We start from the raw sequence: 23660 nt of genomic DNA, 5'->3' as shown, positions 1-23660 counted from the left end.
TTAGTTAACTTACAGGTAGGGGAGCAATGAGCATTATTCTCAGACTCTGCTAAGCTGTCTCTGTCTCGCACTCCAACTCTCTTCAGTCTGTAACTGCTGCTACTGACAACTGTAAATTCTGATTGGTCAGAGTAAAAAAAAGGTTGTTGGACCAACCAATCACAGCCATATCAATCAATGTCTAGTTCTACCTATCATTGATATGTACCCTCCTAGACACAGTCCCTGCCACTTTATTTCATCAACATCAAAATGGCTTGTAATGGTGGTAAAATGGCTTATAATGGTGGCTACATGTGGCGATGAATTTTCAGAACCTTTGCAATTCATTTTTGTTAGTTTCGTCGGAGATTGGCCTCCTTTTGGTTGATTTGTACGAATGCACAAAACAGGTTATTTCCGTTAAAAATAAAGTTTGTATGAAAACGAATGCACAAGTCTCGTGAGCAGAATAAAAATCTTAATCAAATCAATATTTAGTGTGACCACCTTTGCCTTCAAACCAGCATCGATTCTTTTAAACTAAAGAAGTACAGTAAAGAAATCCTGAAAACCAAATGTTTTTCAAGGTAAAAAAACGTTTTATACATGTTTTAATATCTTAAATGAATGGGCTGCATTTCAAAACTTCTGCTCTGTACTGTGATACGGCTACTAGGTTTATTTTCTAACCATGGTAACCATGTGAGTTAAGCTGCCTTTTTTGCACAAGCTTGGGTATGCATTATGAAAAACCAGCTCAGGCAAACCATGCTTAATACACAACAACCCCATAAGACGTTTTTTGAGTTAAACATTTTAGATACAGGTGCATCTAATTTTTTTTTTTACATATATGTTTAGCTGCAGGTTGCTTGTCCTGACAAGGAAATGTGCTCCAAGTCTGGTGTCAGTTCTGTGCAAGCGCTGGGAGATGCAGATTTCTTCATTAACCACCTTGGAATTCCAGCTGTGCAGTTTATTATTGATGACATCAAAACTTCAGAGGTATTTGTATTGCGACTAATGGATGATTATGTTGCATAAACATACATGTATATATGTAGGGTGTCTGTAGATAAGTGTTTAATAATGCTTATACTACCCCTTAAATTTAAGTGGAAGGGTTTTCCATCACCTTTACCCACCATAACTTATGTAATGGTATTTCTTGGCTACCTCAAGTATTACAACCTCATGCTGACGAGTCCCATTAAGGACGAAACAGCTGTCCATGAGTGGTGATCTGGCTACTGCACCTCCTACCTGAGTTTTTTCTAAAGGCTGTGTTGTACAGCGGGCAATTACTTTCAAGGGATCCATGTATAAAGTGGATATAGAGGCAAAGGTAATAATTGTTAACCTTATTTGCATACGCCTACCCAGAATCCCTTGTGGTTGTGGCAGCACCATGAGATTTCTGAGGGAAAAACAAGCCTTCTGGCTTGTCTGGTATCTTTAGATAAGTGTTTAATGATGCTTCTACTACCCCTTTTATATATGTATATATATATATATATATATATATATATATTTATGTCTATATGTCTACCTTTCTATGTGTGTATCTTCCTTTTTACCCACCCATCCATCAATGCATCCATCTACTGCTCTTCTAATGGTGCCTTTTGTTATTCTGTTACCTAGTTGCCATCAGTATATCTATCTGTTTAAAGTTGAATGGTTTGCAATATAAATATTATCAGGAAATACTAAGGGACAATATTACACCATGATTATGTGTTTTATTTTCATGTAATGGAGCCCCGGTTTATGATAAAAGTATTGTGTAACAATTCGACGAGAGACGGGTCCCGTTTGCAGAATGGTAGGATATCAGGACGGGTAGTAGCAGGAGGAATAGTGGGACAACAGCAGGAAAGTTCCAATAGCATAAACAGGTCACAGTCCAAGGTCGAGGCAGGCAGCAAACAGGCAAAGTCCAAAAAGCAATCCAAAGTCAATCCAGGCGGCGATCAAAGAGTAGTCAGGAACAAAGCAGGAGTCAGGAAACCAGTAAATCAGAATATAGCACACTGAGACAGTGATAACGTTTGTACCACACAAGGGCTCAGATTAGAGTGAGCAGTGGGCTTAAATTTGGTGCCAAACAGCTGCAGGCAATAATCAGCCAATCAGATAAAAAGCGGGAGGACCCGCCCCCTAGCGTGACATACGCAGTTGCTGGGTAAGGATTCCTGGCCGCCATGACAGCGTGCACGTGTGTGCACCTCCATAGCACCGAGGACGGCAGCAGAGGAGCTCCCTGGACAGACCCGCCGGCGAAAGGTAACAGAACCCCCTCCGCAAGGGCCGGACTCCGGACGGGCACAACCAGGACGGGAAGGAAAGCGGCGATGGTAACCTTTCACCAGATGTGGGGCATGAAGATCCTTGGCCGACACCCAGGAACGTTCTTCGGGTCCATAACCCTTCCAATGGACCAAATACTGTAAAGAGCCCCTGTGGAAACGGGAGTCCAGTATAGAACGCACCTCATACTCTTCGTGACCATCAACCTGGACCTTATCCGGAACAGGATCCAGAGTGGTGTACCGGTTACAGTGAAGGGGTTTCAGGAGGGACACATGAAATACCCGGGGTATCCTAAGAGTTGGAGGCAGTTGCAACTCGTAAGCCACTGGGTTGATGCGTCTGAGGATCTTGTAAGGGCCGATGTATCTAGGGGCAAGTTTGGATGAAGGGACACGCAACCTAATGTTCTTAGTGGATAGCCATACACGGTCACCCGGGAGATATGAGGGTGTTCCACCTCTTCTTTTGTCTGCGTGTTTCTTTTGTTTCTCAGTAGCCTGCTGTAGCGATTTCCGAACTGTATTCCAGGTCCTTCTTAAATCCGCTAATCTGTCATCCAGAGTAGGAATGTTAGTCATTTGGAAGGAGTCAGGTAGGAAACGTGGATGTACACCGGAACAACAGAAGAACGGAGATGTTTTAGTGGACTCATGAGTAGCATTGTTGAAGGCAAATTCGGCCCAGGGAAGAAGATCGGACCAATTGTCCTGATGGTCTGAAATAAAAAGGCGTAGGTACTGTTCCAGTGATTGGTTGGTCCTCTCCGCTGCCCCATTGGATTGGGGATGGTAGGCAGACGAAAACGATAACTTGATTCCCATCTCAGAGCAGAACGTTCTCCAGAATCTTGACACGAATTGGCTCCCTCTGTCTGAGACAATTTCTTTAGGTAGTCCATGCAATCGGAAGATCTCTCTTATGAAGATAGAAGAAAGTGCTGCCGCTGTAGGTAAAGCAAGAAGTGGAACGAAATGAGCCATTTTCGAGTATCTATCGACCACAACCAAAATAGTAGTATATCTATTGGAAGGCGGCAGGTCCACAATAAAATCCATCGATAGATGGGTCCAAGGTTGTTCGGGTAGAGGAAGTGGTTGTAACAGACCAGAAGGTAGTGAGCGAGGTGTCTTCACCCTGGCGCAGGCTTGGCAGGCTAACACATATTCCTTGATGTCCTTATTCATGGTAGGCCACCAGTATGATCTTTTGATCAAGGAAATGGTTCGAGAAACACCTGGATGTCCAGTAGGTAAAGTATTATGATGGATAGACATGAGAGGGATTCTTTCCCGCATGGGCACAAACAATTTTCCCTGTGGTAGGTTGGTAGGAAGATGGTGTTGCATAGCCTTAAGTCTGGTTATCAGAGGAGACTCAAGTGTTGTTTTAACCATGGCCAGTATCCTGTTCCTTGGAATAATGGGTTCTTTTTCGATCTCTTCCTCCTCCATGATAGTAGCGTGTTGACGGGATAAAGCATCAGCCTTGGTATTCTTGGAGCCGGGTCTGTAAGTAATGATGTATTGAAAGCGTGACAAAAAGAGTGCCCACCGGGCCTGTCGTGGATTTAAGCGTTTAGCTGTGCTCAGATAGGATAAATTCTTGTGATCTGTAATGATGGTTATCGGGATGGTGGTGCCTTCCAAGAGGTGTCTCCACTCCTCCAAGGCAAGTATGATGGCTAGGAGTTCCCGGTTTCCCACATCATAATTCCTTTCGGATGAACTGAATTTCTTAGAGAAGAAGCCACATGGGTGTAGCGGACTACAGTAAGATTTCCTCTGGGATAGTACAGCTCCCGCTCCGCTCTCTGAGGCATCGACCTCAAGGGTGAAAGGAAGAGACGGGTCAGGGTGAACCAGGACCGGAGCAGAGGTAAATGCCTTTTTGAGCTTCTGAAAAGCTTGGTATGCTTCTTTAGGCCAGTTGTGTACGTCGGCCCCCTTCTTAGTAAGGGCTGTGAGAGGAGCTGCGACCCGTGAGAAATTCCGGATAAAACGCCTATAATAATTTGCAAAGCCCAAGAATCGCTGAAGAGGTTTTAAGCCTTCTGGTTTAGGCCAGTGAAGGATGGCATTCAATTTGGTAGGATCCATTTCAAAACCGGACGAACTGATGATGTAACCAAGAAAAGCAACTTTGGAAACCTCAAACTGACACTTTTCAAGTTTAGCATAGAGTCCGTTCTCCCTTAATCTTTGAAGAACAAGGGTAGTGTGCCGGCGATGCGTCTGGAGATCTGGTGAATATATTAGGATATCGTCAAGATATACTAAAACAAATTGGGAGAGATAGTCTCTGAGGCAATCATTAATAAAGTCTTGGAACACTGCTGGGGCATTGCAGAGCCCGAATGGCATGACCAGGTATTCATAGTGACCTGACCTGGTATTGAAGGCGGTCTTCCATTCATGTCCTTCACGTATCCGTACAAGGTTGTAGGCCCCTCTGAGATCAAGTTTTGTGAAGATAGTAGCACCCTTTAAACGGTCAAATAATTCAGGAATCAGAGGTATGGGATATTTGTTTTTTATTGTTATCTGGTTCAAACCACGGTAATCAATACATGGTCTTAAATCCCCCTCTTTCTTTTTCACAAAGAAGAATCCCGCTCCTGCCGGGGAAGTGGACCTTCTGATGAAGCCTTTCTCCAAATTCTCCTTGATGTAGGCTTCCATAGCCTCGTTCTCTGGTTTCGAAAGAGGATATACCCTGCCCCTAGGAGGTGTGGTTCCAGGTAACAAATCGATTGGGCAGTCATAGGGACGATGGGGTGGTAGGCGATCCGCTTCCTTCTTACTGAAAACATCCGCAAATGCTTGATACGGTTTCGGAATTCTGGTGGAGAGAGGAGAGATAGTGGCACTGTGTACGGGTGAGATTTTACAAAGACAGCGTTTTTGACAGTCCTCACCCCAAGACACGATTTGAGCAGTTCTCCAGTCTATCGTCGGATTGTGTTTCTGGAGCCAAGGAAATCCAATCACCACAGGACAGGAAGGAGATGTAATCACATTGAAGTTCATAACCTCTTGATGCAGTGCTCCTACATGAAAGACGATGGCCTCTGTCTCATGGGTAACAGTGGAAGGGCTTAGAGGTCTACCATCAATTGCCTCCAATGTCAGTGGTGTATGTCTCTTGACCTGCGGTATATTATACCGGGTAACAAACGTGGAGTCGATGAAATTACCGGCAGCACCGGAATCGATGAGTACCTCTACGTTTACCCTGGTGTTTTCCCAAGATAATGAGGCTGGAACCGTCATGCGTTTCATCTGGTGCTCAGGGGAGATACAAAGAACACCCAGAGTAGGTCCCCTGATCCTACCTAGGTGCGGGCGTTTCCCGGCTTGTTCGGGCAATATCTAGCGAAATGTCCCCTACCTCCGCAGTACAGACAGAGGCCTTCAGTGCGACGATGAGTCTTTTCTTGCTCAGTTAAGGAGGTAGCACCCAATTGCATAGGTTCCTCCGGGTCTAGTCTCTGGGGTGTGGAATTGAAGAAACGGGGAGCTAGCCGTATAAGAGGTTTCCTTTGTTTCTCCTTTTGTGATTGACGCTCTCTGAGGCGGAGATCTATGCGGGATACAAATGTTATTAGATCCTCCAGGTCCTCAGGCACATCTCTGGCTGCTAATTCGTCTTTTAACTTCTCAGATAGGCCATGCATGAATGCAGCAACTAGGGCTTCATTGTTCCAACCCAGTTCAGCGGCTACCGTTCTGAATTCTATGGCGTAGTCTGTTAAGGAACGGGAGCCTTGTTGGAGAGACATGAGCGATGCAGAAGCTGTGGCCTCACGACCTGGCAAATCGAAGATTCTTTGCATGGTAGCCACAAAGTCACGGTAGTCATTGATTAAAGGCGACTCCTTTTGCCAAAGAGGCGAAGCCCAGGCCAGGGCTCGGTCTGTCAGGAGTGAAATAATATAGCCGACGCGGGCTCGGTCAGATGGAAACATAGAAGGCATTAGCTCAAACTGGATCGCACACTGATTAAGAAAACCTCTACAGGTGTTGGGATCCCCTCCATAACGAGGTGGAGGTGGTAGGCGCAATGGTATAGCCGCAGCAGGCGGTGTGGTGACTTGTGGGTTAACAGGAGGAGTAGCGGTACTTGCCAGCGGATCAGTGCGTGTGAGGAGAGTTTGCAGGGCTTGCGCCAATTGATCCATACGATGATCCAGTCCTTGCATTCTTGCCTCCTGTGACCGGAACAGCTGATCCATTTCTGCGGGATCCATTAAATGGCCCTTGTGTACTGTAACAATTCGACGAGAGACGGGTCCCGTTTGCAGAATGGTAGGATATCAGGACGGGTAGTAGCAGGAGGAATAGTGGGACAACAGCAGGAAAGTTCCAATAGCATAAACAGGTCACAGTCCAAGGTCGAGGCAGGCAGCAAACAGGCAAAGTCCAAAAAGCAATCCAAAGTCAATCCAGGCGGCGATCAAAGAGTAGTCAGGAACAAAGCAGGAGTCAGGAAACCAGTAAATCAGAATATAGCACACTGAGACAGTGATAACGTTTGTACCACACAAGGGCTCAGATTAGAGTGAGCAGTGGGTTTAAATTTGGTGCCAAACAGCTGCAGGCAATAATCAGCCAATCAGATAAAAAGCGGGAGGACCCGCCCCCTAGCGTGACATACGCAGTTGCTGGGTAAGGATTCCTGGCCGCCATGACAGCGTGCACGTGTGTGCACCTCCATAGCACCGAGGACGGCAGCAGAGGAGCTCCCTGGACAGACCCGCCGGCGAAAGGTAACATATTGGAGGAATACAGGTAGCTCCATATACCTGTTAAGGAAAGGGTATTTACACTTTGTGAATCACTTGGCGTGTGGTGTCACGTTTTGTCAGTTATATACAGTATGTTAATTATTTTATGATAATTATACAGTGTCCCTATGTTGTATGCTGACAGGTTAATGTAATTTGTCGTTACTTTGTATAATTTAACACTGGTTATGTCACTGATGCTTGACGGGGGTTGCTTGATTTATCGCTAATAAACTTATGTATGTTGCCAATACTAACCAACACCAGTGGGATATTTACACTGACAAGTGTCTATCAATTGATGAGGCTGAGATTCTGTTAGTAAAACATTGGGCTGTTTTTTGCTGGTATACACTGAAACATTTAAACTTACTTTTTTGTCTTCCATTCCAGCCAAATAAATGTTTTTATTTTTTTATGCCCAATGCCATTTACCGTTCAGAAAGGATTTTTGCTACCCCATGATGTAAATTGTGCTCTTTGAGTTTCAACGTTATGGTCTTCCTGAGAATAGGGTTGCTATCACCAATAGGAATGGATACTACAGTAGATGTAAATAATACCTACATTTTTGTTTTTTTCTCTCATCATTGAAACACTTTTGCAGAATACCAAATAAATTATATATTTTGTTATGTATTTCCTCTTGTTGTGAACTTACAGAAATGAATGGGTTAAGCAGGGCCCTGCTGTAACAAACTTAAATCTAGAAATTCTACCTTTTGACTCTGTTAGCATGAATGTCTGTGATGCTAATTTTGCCAATAATTGAGTCTAATGGATGCAAACTATGTTAAGCATTTGTAATAATTGGGGATAATTCTGTTTTTTGAAGATATTGCATTTTTAATTGAAATGTCTATGCTTACTAGTAATATGTTAATAAGAAGGATTTCAATTTGTAAACACTACTGCACCTGTTTAGCATAAAAAACCCCAAAACATTGTACATTAAATTAAATCTAGAACACAGATTCCTGTAAAGGAGAAGATAAAGCAGATGCTTACTGATTAAGAGCACAATGTTTAAGACAAGCTTTTGGTCCAATGCACATTTATCCTGTCACTAAGCAGCTGTTGAACAGTTTGTTCCAGATCATTGTATTTACCACCTAGTGAATAACTGATGCGAACACTGTGAATCAAATAGGTTATTATTTGTCGTTATTTTTCATTGAAATGTTTTAACCATTTGTATAGTGCCAGCAGTTTACTACACAACTTACATTTTGCATTTGGGGATAAACTCATCCACTAACTCTATGACCCATAACAGATTCAATAAATAACAAATGTATAACAAATGAGAAATTAGTTAATCATGTATATCAAGACATGTTTAATATGTCTGACTTCATTGTGTTAGTACCTAAATGTAACAGATACAACTGGAGACATTTGGGTTAATTCACTAAATTAAATAAATATTTAAATTTCCACTTGCATTTTCACTATTGCTAACTGGAATTCAGACTTTAGAGCAACTACACTTAAATTGTGTACAGTCAATCAGTGCTATGTTAAGTTAATGCATTCTGGTGGAGTTGCTATTAATCCAAATACAAAGTCCCTTCCCCCCATTTAACCATCAAGTCACTCTCACCAGAAACACACAAATCATATTAAAATTTTACATGTGCCTACACATTTGTCATTATTTCCAATTACATATACAGAGGGATTATGGTTAAGTAATTCTTATTTCTCTGCACACCCACTTTTGATTAGTAGGGCATATTGATGATGACTCTGTGTACTCTATGAGTGGCAGGAAGGGTGGCAGTAAAAAAAAAACTTTATTTACCCTTTACTCCATAGAATGTAGCCATCCCAAAAAATCAGAAGGTATCCAAAGAATTTTTTTTAAAAAAATGCTGAGGCACAAAAAAGAACCAGTCTGGAATGGACCAGGTAACAGTATTTTCAAAACCAGTCTCCAGTTTTTCTATTAACTTGTTCAAATTTTCCAAACAACCTACAGCATTGAGTCCACATCCACTTACCTAAATATTAGACACTAGTTCAGAACCATTGTCCTTATCTTGGGCTCGATTCAATGGCCCGTCACAAACCTATACTTTTGCTGAAAATAAAGATTGCATGCAAATCATGTTCCTTGCAATTCAACTAACCTAGTTAGATCATAATAAAATGCATCAGTGAACATAGTTAAGTTTTGAATAAAAATAACAAAATTACATTTATAAGTCAAATATTGAGATGGAAGTAAAAAACAAATGATTGACTCAAAAACCTGGCTGTGAATCTGGTATGATAATACTTAAATTGATGTAGCTTATTATTCAATGGCATATAATTGTATCCTTTTTGAAACAGGCACTTCTTATAAAACCAGACTAGCCCCATTCAACGGCTTGTGTTTTCACATTTTCATGAACATATAATGAAGTATAACGAGATGAAAAAAACACTAATAATAAAGAAATTGCCATTAAATTACTTTATAAAGCCTTTCTAATAAAGCTCATCTATAGCCATCTAAACCTCAGTGTCATATGCAGTAAGAAAAGGTATAGGAGAAAATGAAAAAAACAAACAAAAAAACCCTTGGGGATGAGAAGCTCACCCTCCCCCCCCCCATACCTTGCTCTACAGGATGGGTGTTTAAAGAACAGAAAACCCTTTGGACATTAATGGAGTCCTACCATGCCACTTCATCTCTGTTCAACCCCTGTCTTGTGGAATAGAAGGGGTTAAGTCCACCACTCCCCTACTTCTAGATCCTGGGGGCATGGGGAGGGGGCTGAAGTCTATCCAAAGCACCGTTTTGATGAAGTGGAAGCTGCATTGCATAAAGAGCAATCTTTCTGAGGGACAAATAACCCAACATTATTGACACACTTGCCAGCATATATCTTGGCATATGTTGGGAATTTGTGGGATTCACAAACAACATATAGTTGTTTGTCTGTCAGTCTTGACCATTGAGTCATAATCTAAAAACATAATGAAATATACTCCCACTATTGAGGTCATCTTGAAACTCAAATACCTGAATAAAAGACACATTGAAAAAAGAGGGGTTTATAAGGATTAATCCTAGAGGATATATTATATTATTTGGGGTTGTATTAAAAAACACAATTGACTAAAGTTTACCTAGTCATATTTGCATAGTATTTCATATGAGTTTGTTGTTGAAAAGAATATTTTATTTTCATAGTCGCTAATATAATGTGTTTTTATTGTATATTTTTTATATATTTTAATATGTATCATTTATTATTTGGATTTGCATCATTTCTTTGCTGCCTTTCAGTTTGTAAACTCTATTTTTATAATTTTTATTTGCAACAGTGTCTGCTTTAAATTGTTGCAGTTATATTACAGAGTAGTTATCTCTCTGCATTCTACCAATTTTTGTATTATCTCCAATCTTGCCATTTTAACATTTCAGATCCGAACTTTTGATTAAAGTACTTTTTCTTATTCTGAAATAAACTTCCCATCATATTCAATTCCAATTTTTAACTTCAAGCTCAATCTATTAACTCAGTATGTTCTACTAAACTGTCAGTCAATAGCACATTTTCCTTAGCAGACTTTTACGTAACTATATATATATATATATATATACTATCTACTTTAATGGCGAAATAAATTTACCTGTTTTACTACTCTTCCTATCTTATATTTGACTATGTTACACTTACAGAACATTACCTTTTACCACCTAAACTGTAAAAATAGTTTTGTGCGCTCTGAAGAAAAAAAGACTAGATCTAAGTCTAAAAGGTCTAGATACCCCATGAGGAAACTTTCAGATGTACCTGTCATACTGAATGAACGCTACCACATAACTTTGTTATGCCCCATCAAGCTAATCCTCTGAGAAAGTAATATATATACACACACACAGTATATATTAGACTTGTGCATTCGGATTCATACCAATTGAAAATTCACTGGTTTTTAGCAAACAAGGCAATTTGAATAAAACCACGAAAATGAGACCCACCAAGAAGCACGTGAAAATGAAGCAAAAAGCTCTGAATTTTCATATGAAATTTGCAGGCCCAAACTTTCACTCACACTCTCTCGCTTACTGCGTGTCACGACTGCGGGTACCGGGTCTGGTAGGAGTCTCTGTGGTTTGGGCTCTGAGTGGGGTAGGTCAGTATAGAAATGCCTGATTGAAAAAGGCAGTCTACAACAAAAGATTTAGGTTTCTATCAATGCGCCATCTCAAGGGACAGCAGTGACAGTAAGAGGCAATGAAGAACAAAAAGATGCAAAATGAAAGTGGTCAGCAAAGAAGGTAGGGAAACATTTAGCGAGCATGAGAGAGAGAGTGAACGAGGATGAGAGAGTGAATGAGACTGAATGTGTACAGCGAGCAGCAGGTTTCGATTTTTGTTCGAACCACACGGGCAGGGAACATAATTCGTTGTCTGAAAATGAATGGGCCAAAAACTAACCAACAAAAATTGCCTAAATCATTTTTGGACCATTTGCACATCTATATTTTATGCACACTAGGATAATCTGATTTGTAATCATCATAGTATATTAGTATGACAAACGCAGATTCTGCATCAATCTTTGCTGCAGCATCTATTTATGGTTCACTTTTATTTCTATATTATTTTTTAATAAACCTTGTTATCCTAAAAAAAGAATGAAAAACGTTCTCCTCCTTTCATCTTTGTCTATGTGGGGTATCAGGATAAGTACCCGTAGTTATTGCTTTGAAGTTTAACCAAGTTTTAAATATATTATGTATAGGATTTAAATGTAGAGAAATATGTTCAAAGCATGCTATATAAGTATGAAAATTCTGACATGATATTGTATGGTCTTCAGAGAGAATTCACAATGGTTCTTTAGTTCAAAATATGCATAACTGTTTTTGAAGGTTATTTCATGTTTCATCGCATCTCTCAGAAGACTTTTTTTTTCTCTTACTCAAAGTGAAGTAAGTAAAATGTATTGAGAATCTAAAGTTATATGAACGATTGTAGTTATTTCATGCCATAGAGAATGCGCCAACATATTATTTATGGCTAAATTATTGGCCCTTAACAGTGTAAGCATGAATAGCAAGAAAAACCAATATTTGTTAATATGACATATGTGAATTTCAGTGAACTTGGACCTATTGTTTACTTTTAAATAGTTGTACCTAGTTTATTCGAACACATTTCTAATATGCATACGTTTTATTACTGACTTATAAATTGCCTATAACAGACTAGTAACAGACTAGTAAGGGATGAATGCAAATACAATGGAATTCAATGTCTAAAGGATAAATCAAAAAACATTTCTAAAATCAATAATAAATTTACTTTTATGACTTTGCAGTTTGTACCTTGAGCCATAGTTCATTTGGGAGACTATACTGAAAATATAGCTAAAGAACATATCAATTCATTTTTATTACAGTTTATTTTCAATTAGATTAAGATTTAGTTTGGGTTTATTATGGTTAAACATAATCATAAATTAATGCTATTTATTTGACAGCATATTTAGGGAATCCTAGCAACTTTATTGGCACATAAAAATGTGATGAGTAACTGATAGAAAATTTATAATATATGCAATGCTATTTCAATGAGAGAAACAATTGCCTTGCCTTCATCCTCACTGCTGGCAATACATGTCTTAAAGGCAAGTAGCACTTTGTGAGCATGCATGTCTATACGTCTATAAGTATGTGTGAGCATGGATGTCTGTATATAACCGTATGTGACCATTAAAATGTCTATGTATACATGTATCTGGGTAGAGATGTCTATGTATATGTGTATGTGATCATACATGTCTATGTAGTAGTGTGTGCGAGCATGGATGTGTAAGTGTATGAGCATGGATGTGTAAGTGGAGTCAGATGGAGTGTGTGTGTTAGCATGAGTAGTGTGAGGTGGAGTGCGTGTTTGAGTGTGTACGTGTGTGTTAATGAGAATGTGTAAGTGTGTGTTAGCATGTGTAAATTTGTGCAAGTGCGTTTACATATGTATGCCATAGTTTATGTTGGAGGTGGGCAAGGGGCAATGTTGGCACCGACAAGCTGTTTGGGGACGAAGATGGCACACATAAGCTGTTTGGGAGCACTGACACGCTGTTGCAAAGATGGCACAGGCAAACTTTTTGGCAGTGCTAGGAAGCTGCTTTGGGCAAAGGTGGCACTCATAAGCTCTTAGAGGACAAAGGAAGTACTCATAAGATGTTTAGGGGCACTGTAGGACATGCTGCTTGGTGAAGTTGGCAGGCCCCGGGGCAATATTCGCTCCGGGGCCCTATGATTTCTAACTACACCCCTGCTCCATACTTACAACCACTGATGCTGAGAGCAACATAGTCTTTGGAAATATTTTGCTACAGCATTCATAAAGAAAAGAAAACATGTCACATTTTAAAGACATTTGTTAGTTAATAATTAATTTTGTTCTTGTAGAAATGTTTTTTTCACAGACTGCCGGAACACAGTTGTTGATAGGAAATATGACACAAAACCTGGTGAGGCTCATGACATCAAGTTGATTCAGTTGTAACACTGAGGGCCTTTGCTACTATTTTTTGCCAGATGAATATACTAAACTTTCAGCAATCCCAATAAACAGGAGAATTACAAGAACATTTGGAGCTCTTGAGAGCTATGTTTAAAATGCTTGTACCTCTGTATTTTCCATCTTGAGTGAGACCTGTAGGGTCTGTATATATCTTGATAAAATCACAGTGCGTGTGTCTACATACACCAATCAATCCTAGATTATGGTTATAGGATTATTGAAGCATCAGACTTACTTCTTGATTACTGTGTAATCAGCCGACATAGAAACTGCTGCAATTATGACAGCTTGTCCTCAAACAGTACAAGTAAGAATTGAAGATCAAGAATTGGATTTTAATTATGAATTAAAGGTACTTGTCATTTTGTACATATTGTCTGCAAGGGTTGTATGCAGTTATTCTCTCTTCTTTGGAGCTGTGTAATTTATAATTTTCAGGTGCATATGCCTTATCTAATAGTGAACAATGGAATATTTTAGAGAAAACACACAAATTATGGAATGCATCTAAACTTAGAATACATCCACACTTCTGTATGCAAAGACTAATGGGTAAAGTTTTGACTTTCTATTTTATTATCTGGAATATTCCAATTTTAGCAGCACTTAATCATTGGACAAATTAGAGCTATTGGGCATTGACATTGAAAAGTGATAAAAGTGGAGGACTACTAGATAACCAACATGGCTTATTCGTTTAAGTACTGTTTTGCACATAAATCTGTAAATATTTCAGCTTTCAAACTATTGTCGCACAAAAGTAATCAACACAAAGGCTTTGGAAAAATCCATTGTAGTTTATATCATTTCTAGAGTGTAAGCTTGTGAGCAGGGCTGTCTTTACCTAATGTAAAGTCTGACAATTCTAGTTTTGTCATGTCCCTTGAATATATGTATTGTAAGAAACACTGCATAAATTGTTAGCACTATATAAATATAATATAGCAGTAATCATAATAATAAGATAAAATAAAATAAGGAGTAATTACCTTTACAAAATGTTACCCTCTCCTCCTCCCAGTCTTTGTACATAATGAGCAAAGTAAAGCAGCTAGGAAAGTTCCAGCCAGCCAGTTAAACACAAAATGTCTGGTCAAAAGTCCATGGAGACCAAGGGATGGATTGTAAATTCTCATAATGTTAACCCAATCAAATGGTTACATGTTGCAAACCTTATTCTCTAATGGAATGTGCTGAACATGTGGCCCCTCAAATAAAGAAATGAGCAAAATAAATGTGTCCTGCTGCATACCTCTGTCCACAATACTTCCAACATGGTGCGTCATTTAAAAATATTCCATCGTTTGTGTACGACGCAAAGCTATTGACCCTTTGTCCATGCATATCTAACAATAAATGTAATGCATGATGGGTTGCCTGCATTCCTGACAGACTAACCGTTAAATCTAGCAGTAACCCCTTAATGACAAGACTGTTTCTTACTCGTAGTACATTTTGGGACAATGGCTCTTTTAACATTTTTGAGTGTCGCTGTTTAGCTGTGAAACCAATTTCCCTTTCAATTCATGTTATATGAAACATTCTCCCTTGCCACAGTTTTCCATTTCATGGATGTGAGTCTACATCTTTTGTTTTTATGTGGGACAAACTATAACACCTTTGACTAATGACTCTGTATTATGTTGCTCCAACATGTCTTTATCCATTTTCCTTATTTAATTGTTGTGGCAGATGATAAGTAATGTATCTATTCAGTTCCTTATTTCAAAAGTAATATCTCCAACAGGCACACCAGTTTTTGTGATGAGTCCTAGCATTTTATACATTGAGCCCTCTAGGATTATGGGGACAGAGTTTTACACACCTACCTATGAATAGATAATGTACTTTTTAATTTTAGAGTTGATCATTTTTGCTACAAAAGTAATTCTTAATCAATGTCTCTATAATTATACACAATTTGATTAAAATGTATATGGTTTAAAACTTTGTTGCAGAAAACACCATGCAGAAGGCTATGTTTAGAACACTTAAGAGTACTCAAAAAATATTTTGATAACCTTAGATGTTTATTTTGTGTCATAGGCTTCAAATGTGCTCTCAGAAGCAGTCTTCATTAAAGAAGAAACCACAAACAAACAAATGGATCCTTCCTTTAATCTTCATGAATATATTGCCAAGGTAAAATAAGAAAAAACATTGTTTCATTTTCCATTTGTGAGATCTGAATACCTCTTAACGTACTGAGTAAAATCACTATATACTCAGAATTTAGTTTGATTTTGCATGTTTTTCCAAGAAACCTTATGTTTTGTAAAACAGTTGCTTTGTTCTAATATTCTAGCCGAGAGGCCAGTATAACGCAGATAGATTTGTGAATGAAGAGAGGGGCAAAAAACTTGTTTCTCGGTAAGACTGTGTTCGTTATTCTGGCCTTCTGGTGCACTTTCACAAAATGAGGGACCCACAGGGTTCCTTGTGCAGAAGTTCCCTGGAAGGCCAGGATGTAGAAATAAGACATGGGGAGAAGCGGACGAAAAAGGAAGTAGAAAAAAGACAGAAGAAGAAGAGTAAGGAGAAAAGGCGAGCTGCAGGAAAAGAGTCAAGGAAATGAAAGCTGTAGGCAGAGAAGATAAGGAGACATTGAGAGAGAGAGTGTGAGAAAGAGTGATTAAAAGTGAAAAACAACAAAATTCAAACAAGAATGTTTGTGTATTTCACTGAGGGTCACTCCTCGCCTTCCGATAGCACAAGTCTAGTATCCATTGTTAATAAATATGCAGTCTTTGCATGCAGCAATAATAGGTATCCTTCTATTGAAATGAGCCAGAATTTCAGGTTTTAGCTAGCAGTGCACCAGCATAAAGTCAGATGAAGAGGTATGAGCTATTTGGCTCTATAAATTTGTAAGGGAGGCTAAAAAGAGACCCTGTGTCCATGCACAGAAAGCACACTAATTGATTGCACTGCTAGCTCTCTCCTGCCACAAGCAGCCAATTCACAACTTGCCAAACTTTACAGGTTTTATTGGGTTCTCTTGAGATGGTTTATCAATGTCTCCAATTAACTTATGAGAGTTATGACACCAGACTACTTCACTGGATTGGTTTTGATCTAACAACAAACATAAATAATGAAGCTATATGTGTATGAATATAAACAAACAAATAAAAAAATAATGTATAAATGCAGGTACTTGTGTGATTGAAGGAGAAATATAATATGCCATTGTGTTGTGAAGAATTGTTTCATTTATTAAAAATGACTACTTTGGCATGAATTTTCGGCTTCTTCTGGAATATATGCAAAAGTTGGGATCTATGATAAGTTAGGTTTTCACATCTTTAACTACTATTGTACTATACACTTATTCTGCAACAAACTGGACTGGTTTTAAAAGGAATATAAAGACAAATGGGGTTTGTTGATTTATAGTAAACCATGTTCACTAGTAATTTGTAACTGTAACCCACAAAAGACATGTTAATTTATATACTTGATATATTGATGTGTTAAATTCCCTACCACCTGGATAGCTGTGATTATAACATCTTGACTTCATGAAGATGAACAATCTGTTCCCTCTAAAGAGAATATTAATGACAATCTGTAACTTGACATAATCTCAAATGGCCAATATTTAAGGAGTAGAATACTTTCTACTAACTATTTGTATCATGTGATTAATATGTCTGTACAGTGTCTGGGGCATATTTTTCACTTGCAATGCATGGGTGAGCTTAACACATTTTTACTATATGTTTTTGTTTTTTTTAATCAAAGGACACAGATACATTTTTTTTACTTAGGACCATTAACCCCTTAATGACAAGACTGTTTTCTACTCGTAGTCCATTGTGGGACAATGGCTCTTTTAACATTTTTCAGTGTTGCGGTTTAGCTGTTATTTTCTTCATCATTCCGTGCTCCGTGCACATTTCAAAACCATTTTTCCCCAAAGCTGGTCATTCTGCCCCATGTGCTATTGCGGGTATCTTTGAAGCCGGCCAATGAAATTTACCCCATCAAACCATATATTTTTAAAAACTAGACGCCCCACAGTATTTCAAATGCTGGTATTTTAACCATTGCCATGCACAAGTTCTACCATGAGTCTTTGTCAAACTTTATGGTAGTAAATTTTTTTGGTTATTTTTTTCACACACGTTGTACTCCAGGTTTAAATTCACCACTCCTGGTATATGTCACTGCCAAACAACACCCCAATATTTTTTCAGCTACATCTCCTTGTTAGCTTGTTCGGGGACTAAAAGGCCCTTTTTGAGATGTGTGCATTTTTCAAATTAGAATTTTTTTGCCATTTAGACATCTGGTCAGTCTGTGCCCACGTCCCATATTTGGGACATCTTTGAAGCCGGCTAATTCAATTTACCCCATCAAATCATACATTTTTTAAAACTAGGCACCCTATGAGCATTTATAATACCAATATTTTAACTCTTTCCATGTGGGAATTTTTGTGAAGCTATAGCGTGAATTGTAGGACTAGCTCATAAAAAAAACTTATTTTTGTTTATTTTTTTTGGTGACAGTGGAGAATTTTTACATGTCACCATATTTTTTTTTTTATTTTTTTAAAACATATTTTAACTTATCTCACTGATTAGTGAGCTGGGCTCCATTGACCTTGCATGGTTGAATGCAGTACCTGCATTCAACCTGCAGGAGGAGCTCGAGAGTTCTGTGAATTCATTAATTTTTCTATTGTTGACGCCGTCTTTTGAATGGCGGAAACGTCATTTGCATGATGGCACTTGTGGTTGCTCTTCAGAGCAATCACAAGGCTATCAGAGTAGGGGGATTGTGTTGCTACATGCCTCAATATCGAGGCATGTCAGCAACACCATTTATGCTTAGGAAGCAATTCCGATCGCTTCCTAAGCTGTTTTAGCCTGCCACCGCCGCAATCTTTGATGATCGGTGCGGCGGAGGCCATTTTTCTTGTAGGGAGGGCTTTCCTCCCCGGATCCACGGTCAGCCTCACTTGTACAAAGACATATACAGGCTTTCTTGTTAAGGGGTTAAACCTACAGGTGCCCATGGTCTTACGGGGTTATGTAGAAAGATGTAGAAACATAATAGAATGTACCGTCACCTTCTATACACAGCGATGGCTTAAGATGTAATGGATGCAATACCTCGACTTGTGGTGGTTAACCTAGTTAGATTATTTTTGTGCCAATATTTTCTAAATATCTATACAAAATATGCTCCATATTTTATGTTATGATGTTGCACTTTTCATTCCCAGACATAATTTTTGGCACATATGTTGCAAAAGATAAATAGACACAAAGAGCTTTCTAAATTGATGCAGTCACAAAATAATGACATCTTAGAAACTGTGGCACCATTAAGCATAACCTCATATGTGTATGTCATGGAACCAGCCATCTTAATATACTTTTATTTGGATCTGCTTGATTATTACCAATCTTTTGTTAAAGTGACAAGAAAAAAAAATTCTCTCCTGCCCATAGTGTAGTAGCTGAGGTGCCTTTTTCACTTCTTTAAGAGAATACTTGTGTAAACCTTACTTTTAATATAAGTAAAACTTTTCTGCAACATAAATTTACTTAAGTTACTGAAGTTGCAATAACAGTAGAATACAAAACAGATTATATATGCCAGTTCTGCTAGTTTTAATCACAACATTTATAGCAACGCTGATAGACGGACAAAATCATAATCTGTATACATTCATTTATTACATTCATTAGTTACTATTTTATTATTATTCATTACTTTCATTTTGCACATTCATTTATTAACACAAAATGCTGTGGCAATTCCCTTTTTAAGTAGAAAACTAGACTTGTGCATTCGGATTCATACAAATGTCGTAATTTAACGAAATTTGCATATTTCATCAATTCATAGGAATCCCCACTCTCTAATTTAGCCTCTCTTGTGCTCTCAGAATGTCTTCCTACCTTCTTTGTTAACCGTTTCTGTGTTTCCATGCCGCACAGCTCCGCTTTTGATTTTGCATCTTCTTGTTCTTTTATTCTTTCTTCTTTCTTCTGTCTTATTCCACTGCTCCAAAAAGTCTTTGTTCTTTCTCCGGTTTATCGGGAGGTTACTTCAGGCAAAAAGAGCGTAGATTCTAGGCATACCCTCTCTCTGATCCTCGAATCGAGAGAGAGAGAGAGGGTGTGTCTGGAAGCACCGCCATTTTGCGGAAGTTCACCAGGAGGTTATTTAAAGGAAAAAGGCTTTGGGCACACTCCCTAACCCCATCCTCCAATTGGGAGAGAGAATGTGCACGGAAGCTCCAGCATTTTGCAGAAGTTTTCCAGAGTTCATGTCCCTGTCCCATTGTCCATGGAGAAGAGGATGAAGACGAAGAGCTTTTTTCTGGGAGCTTTAAAGAGAATGAAGAGGATGAAGAATGAAGAGCTTCTTTGTCCAAAGAGCAGTGGACAAAGAAGAAAGAATACAGGAAACCAAGAAGATGCAAGATAAGAGGCCGAGCTGCACAGTACAGAGACTGCTGAGAGAGTGAATACCAGTGTGAGAGAGCGTCAAAGAGCATAAGAGATTAAATGAGGGTGAGTGATAATGAGTTTAATTTGAGAATATTAAAAAAAACAGATTTTCATCTGAAACAAATGCACAGAAAACTGAATTTGTTGTCTAAAAACCAATAGCCCAAACAAAAAGAAAAATGTGTAAAATCTAGAATATTAAAAATCTAGAACACTTTCAAACTAATTAAACATATTTATGCAATAAAGAAGAAAATAATACAAGTAATAAATAAAAGTAATGGGCTAGATTGTGACCCATATATTTTATAGTAAAATAATAATAATTGTAACTGTAGTTAATGATTCAATTTCCAGGAAGATTTACTCAATCACTCATTAATGTTTATGTAATTATAACTCTCCGTGAACCTGACCCTGGCTATCCTTATTTGACCTTGCTGATCTCCGTGAACCTGTCCCTGGCTATCCTTATTTGACCTCACTGATATCTGTAAACCTGAAACTGGCTATCCATTTTCGACCTTTTTGACCTATAAACTTACATTTTTTCACACATTTTACTTCAGGTATGAATTAACAGTGCCTAGTATATGTCACTGCCAAAAAAAACTCAATATGTGTTCAGCATCATTTCATGAGTACAGTGATACCACCAATGCATGGGTTGTTTGGGAGGTAAAAGGCCATATTTAGGAAGTCGCATTTTTTTTGTAATTTCAACATCTGGTCAGTCTATTCCCATGTCCTATTTGGGACATCTGTGAACCTGACCAATTCGATTTACCTCATCAAATGATAATTTTTTTTAAACTAGGCCCCCTATAGGCATTTAAAATTCCAGTATGTTAAGTCCATGTGAGGATTTTTGTGAATATATAGCACTAATTTTAAGATTTGATCATAAAAATAAACTTTATATGTATGGTGACATCAGTGGGGTATTATTTTTACGTCACCACATTCTCATATTTTTTTTACTTTTTAAATATATATTTATATATAATATATATAAAAGATAGGCTCCTTTGACATGCATGATTGATTGCAATACCTGTATTCAACCTGCAGGGCAGCTCAGAATTCTCAGGATGGTGCACATTGACGTTCAGTGAAGCAAAATAAATAATCGGTGTTAAATAATGCTTTTGACATCACGGCATTACAGCAACATACTTACATACACACTCTTACTTACTCTTTCACACTCTCATTTTAATTTACTCTCTCACTCTCTAAATGATTCCCTACCTTCCGTGATGACCACTTCTACCAACCGCTTCCACATCTTCTTGTTCTTCATCTTCTCTCTTCTGCCTTCTGTCTTTCATCTTCTCACTTAATCTTTTATTTTCTTTGTTCTATCTTCAGGCACATCTCCACAGACATAACCTGGCATGAACTTCTGCCAAATGGCAGCATTTCCAGTGACGTCCTCTCCCTTGATCCTCCAATCGGGGAAGATAGTATCACTGAAAGTGTCGCAATTTTGCCCTAAGTTGTTCATTGTGGTCTAATGCACCAAAGGGGAGCATTTACAGTGAAGGAAAATATTACTTGATCCCCTACTGATTTTGTATGTTTGCCCACTGACAAAGACATGATCAGTCTATAATTTTAATTTTTATTTCAACAGTGAGAGGCAGAATAATCACAAAAAAATCCAGAATAACGCATTTCAAATAAATTATAAATTGATTTGCGTTTTGCTCAGTGAAATAAGTATTTGATCTCCTATCAATCAGCAAGATATCTGGTTCCCAGGTGTCTTTTATACAGGTAACGAGCTGAGATTATGAGCATGCTCTTAAAGGGAGTGCTCCTAATTTCAGTTTGTTACCTGTATAAAAGACACCTGTCCACAGCAATCAATCAGATTCCAAACTCTTCACCATGGCCAAGACCAAAGACCTGTCCAAGGATGTCAGGGAAAAGATTGTAGACCTACACAAGGCTGGAATGGGCTACAAGACCATCGCCAAGCAGCTGTAAGAACAAATTCAGTATTTCTGATGGCAGTCCTGAGCACCACATATAGGAAAGAGAACACGTTTTTTTGCACACAAAAAGTAAAAGGAAATAAAAAACCATCACAGTGTCTCATTAGTGCCATAATAGTTTCACAAAGATTGTTTATTTCTAGAAAGGACTTTAAAGTTAGCGCCTTGAGAGAGATGAGGAGATGTCATAAGCATTAGCCATCTCTTTATTTATTTATTTTTTCTTTCTTATATGTGGTTCTAACAATAGAAATGCAGGGTATACCTTAATCGAAAGAGAAGTCTGATTGCCATTTTGGGGTCAGGTAGGTAATCTCTTCTCTTCAAGCCAATGAATTAGTAATGTTTTAAGTGTGGTTTTATTTGTGTTCTTCAGCTTTAATACAGTAGAGACCTAGCACAAGTTGAATTTAATGGATTTGTGTCTTTTTTCTATTTGGTATAAACTTAAAGTATATGACTTTATATGACTTAAAGTAACTAATAAACAAGATTTAAAAGTTGCTGAATTATAAGACCAAATAAGTAACAACGGAATAAAAATCACAATTTCATTTACACAACTCTTTTGCTATATTCTATCAGATTTTTTTCCAGTGTAATGTTTTTGATCAATATTATTAATGAATATAATAATATTTAATCCCTTAACAACCAATGACGTGCCAGGCACATCACTCAAAAACAGTCACTTAATCACCTGCCTAGTAAGAGCTTAGAAAGAGATCTAAACGCTTAAACGGTATTGCTATATTGCCTCGATGTCCATACAGGTACTGCATTCAACCATGCAAGTCAATGGAGCCCAGCTTTCTGATCACAATGTGATTACCAAAATAGTTTTTTTTTATGAACAAGTGCTAAAATTAGCACTGTATCTTCACAAAAATCCATGGAAAGAGTTAGGATACTAGCATTTCAAAAACCCAAGGATGTCTACTTTTAAAAATGTACAGTTTGACAAATAGGACATGGCAGGATGACCAGATGGTAAAATTTCAAATTGAAAAATGCACTGCTCACAAACGTGGCCTTTTAACCCTCCAAATAATTTGACAAACCTATGCATGGGTGGTATCACTGTACTCGGGGGATGTTGATGAACACATACTGAGGTGTTGTTTGACAGTGAAATATACCAGGAACTATAAATGTGTTTGTGTTAATAAAATTGGGGTGTCTAGCGTTTAAAAATATATGGTTTCATGGGGTAAATTGAAGTGGTGTCCCAAATACCAAATGGGGGCAGACTGACCAGATTTGGAAAAAAAAGGGTTTTGAAATAACACTACTTGTACTTACTGACCAATAACATAAAAATGTTGGGTTTTTCTAAACTCGGGACAAATAGTAGAATCTATTTAGCAGATTGTTTCATTAGCTTTTATAGATGAATAAAAAGTTTTTTCAAATAAAATTGAGAAAAAGTGCTTTTTTGTTTATAGTGAATTAGATGATATGATCAAAAAATGGTAAACACGAGCACCTCAAAGGTGTTAAAACAGCCTTGGTTATGAAGGGTACAAAAAGAGTAAAAAAACAGCCTGGTCCTTAAGGGGTTAAGTATTTTAAATAA

The 23660-nt window shown here is 38.2% G+C and overlaps 1 protein-coding gene across 1 annotated transcript in view; it reads left to right on the top strand.

Moving 5' to 3' along the window:
• Positions 1-23660, top strand: part of NAALADL2 (N-acetylated alpha-linked acidic dipeptidase like 2) — a 65678-nt gene that overhangs the window by 15293 nt on the left and 26725 nt on the right. Inside the window, exons 3-4 of the mRNA XM_053459455.1 lie at positions 844-987; positions 15661-15756. Of these exons, the coding sequence (XP_053315430.1) occupies positions 844-987; positions 15661-15756 (240 nt within the window). The remainder of the gene's footprint in view (positions 1-843; positions 988-15660; positions 15757-23660) is intronic.

Source organism: Spea bombifrons, chromosome 3 (assembly GCF_027358695.1).
Source record: "Spea bombifrons isolate aSpeBom1 chromosome 3, aSpeBom1.2.pri, whole genome shotgun sequence".
NCBI classification, from domain to species: domain Eukaryota; kingdom Metazoa; phylum Chordata; class Amphibia; order Anura; family Pelobatidae; genus Spea; species Spea bombifrons.
This window is presented reverse-complemented; position numbering and strand designations above follow the sequence as displayed.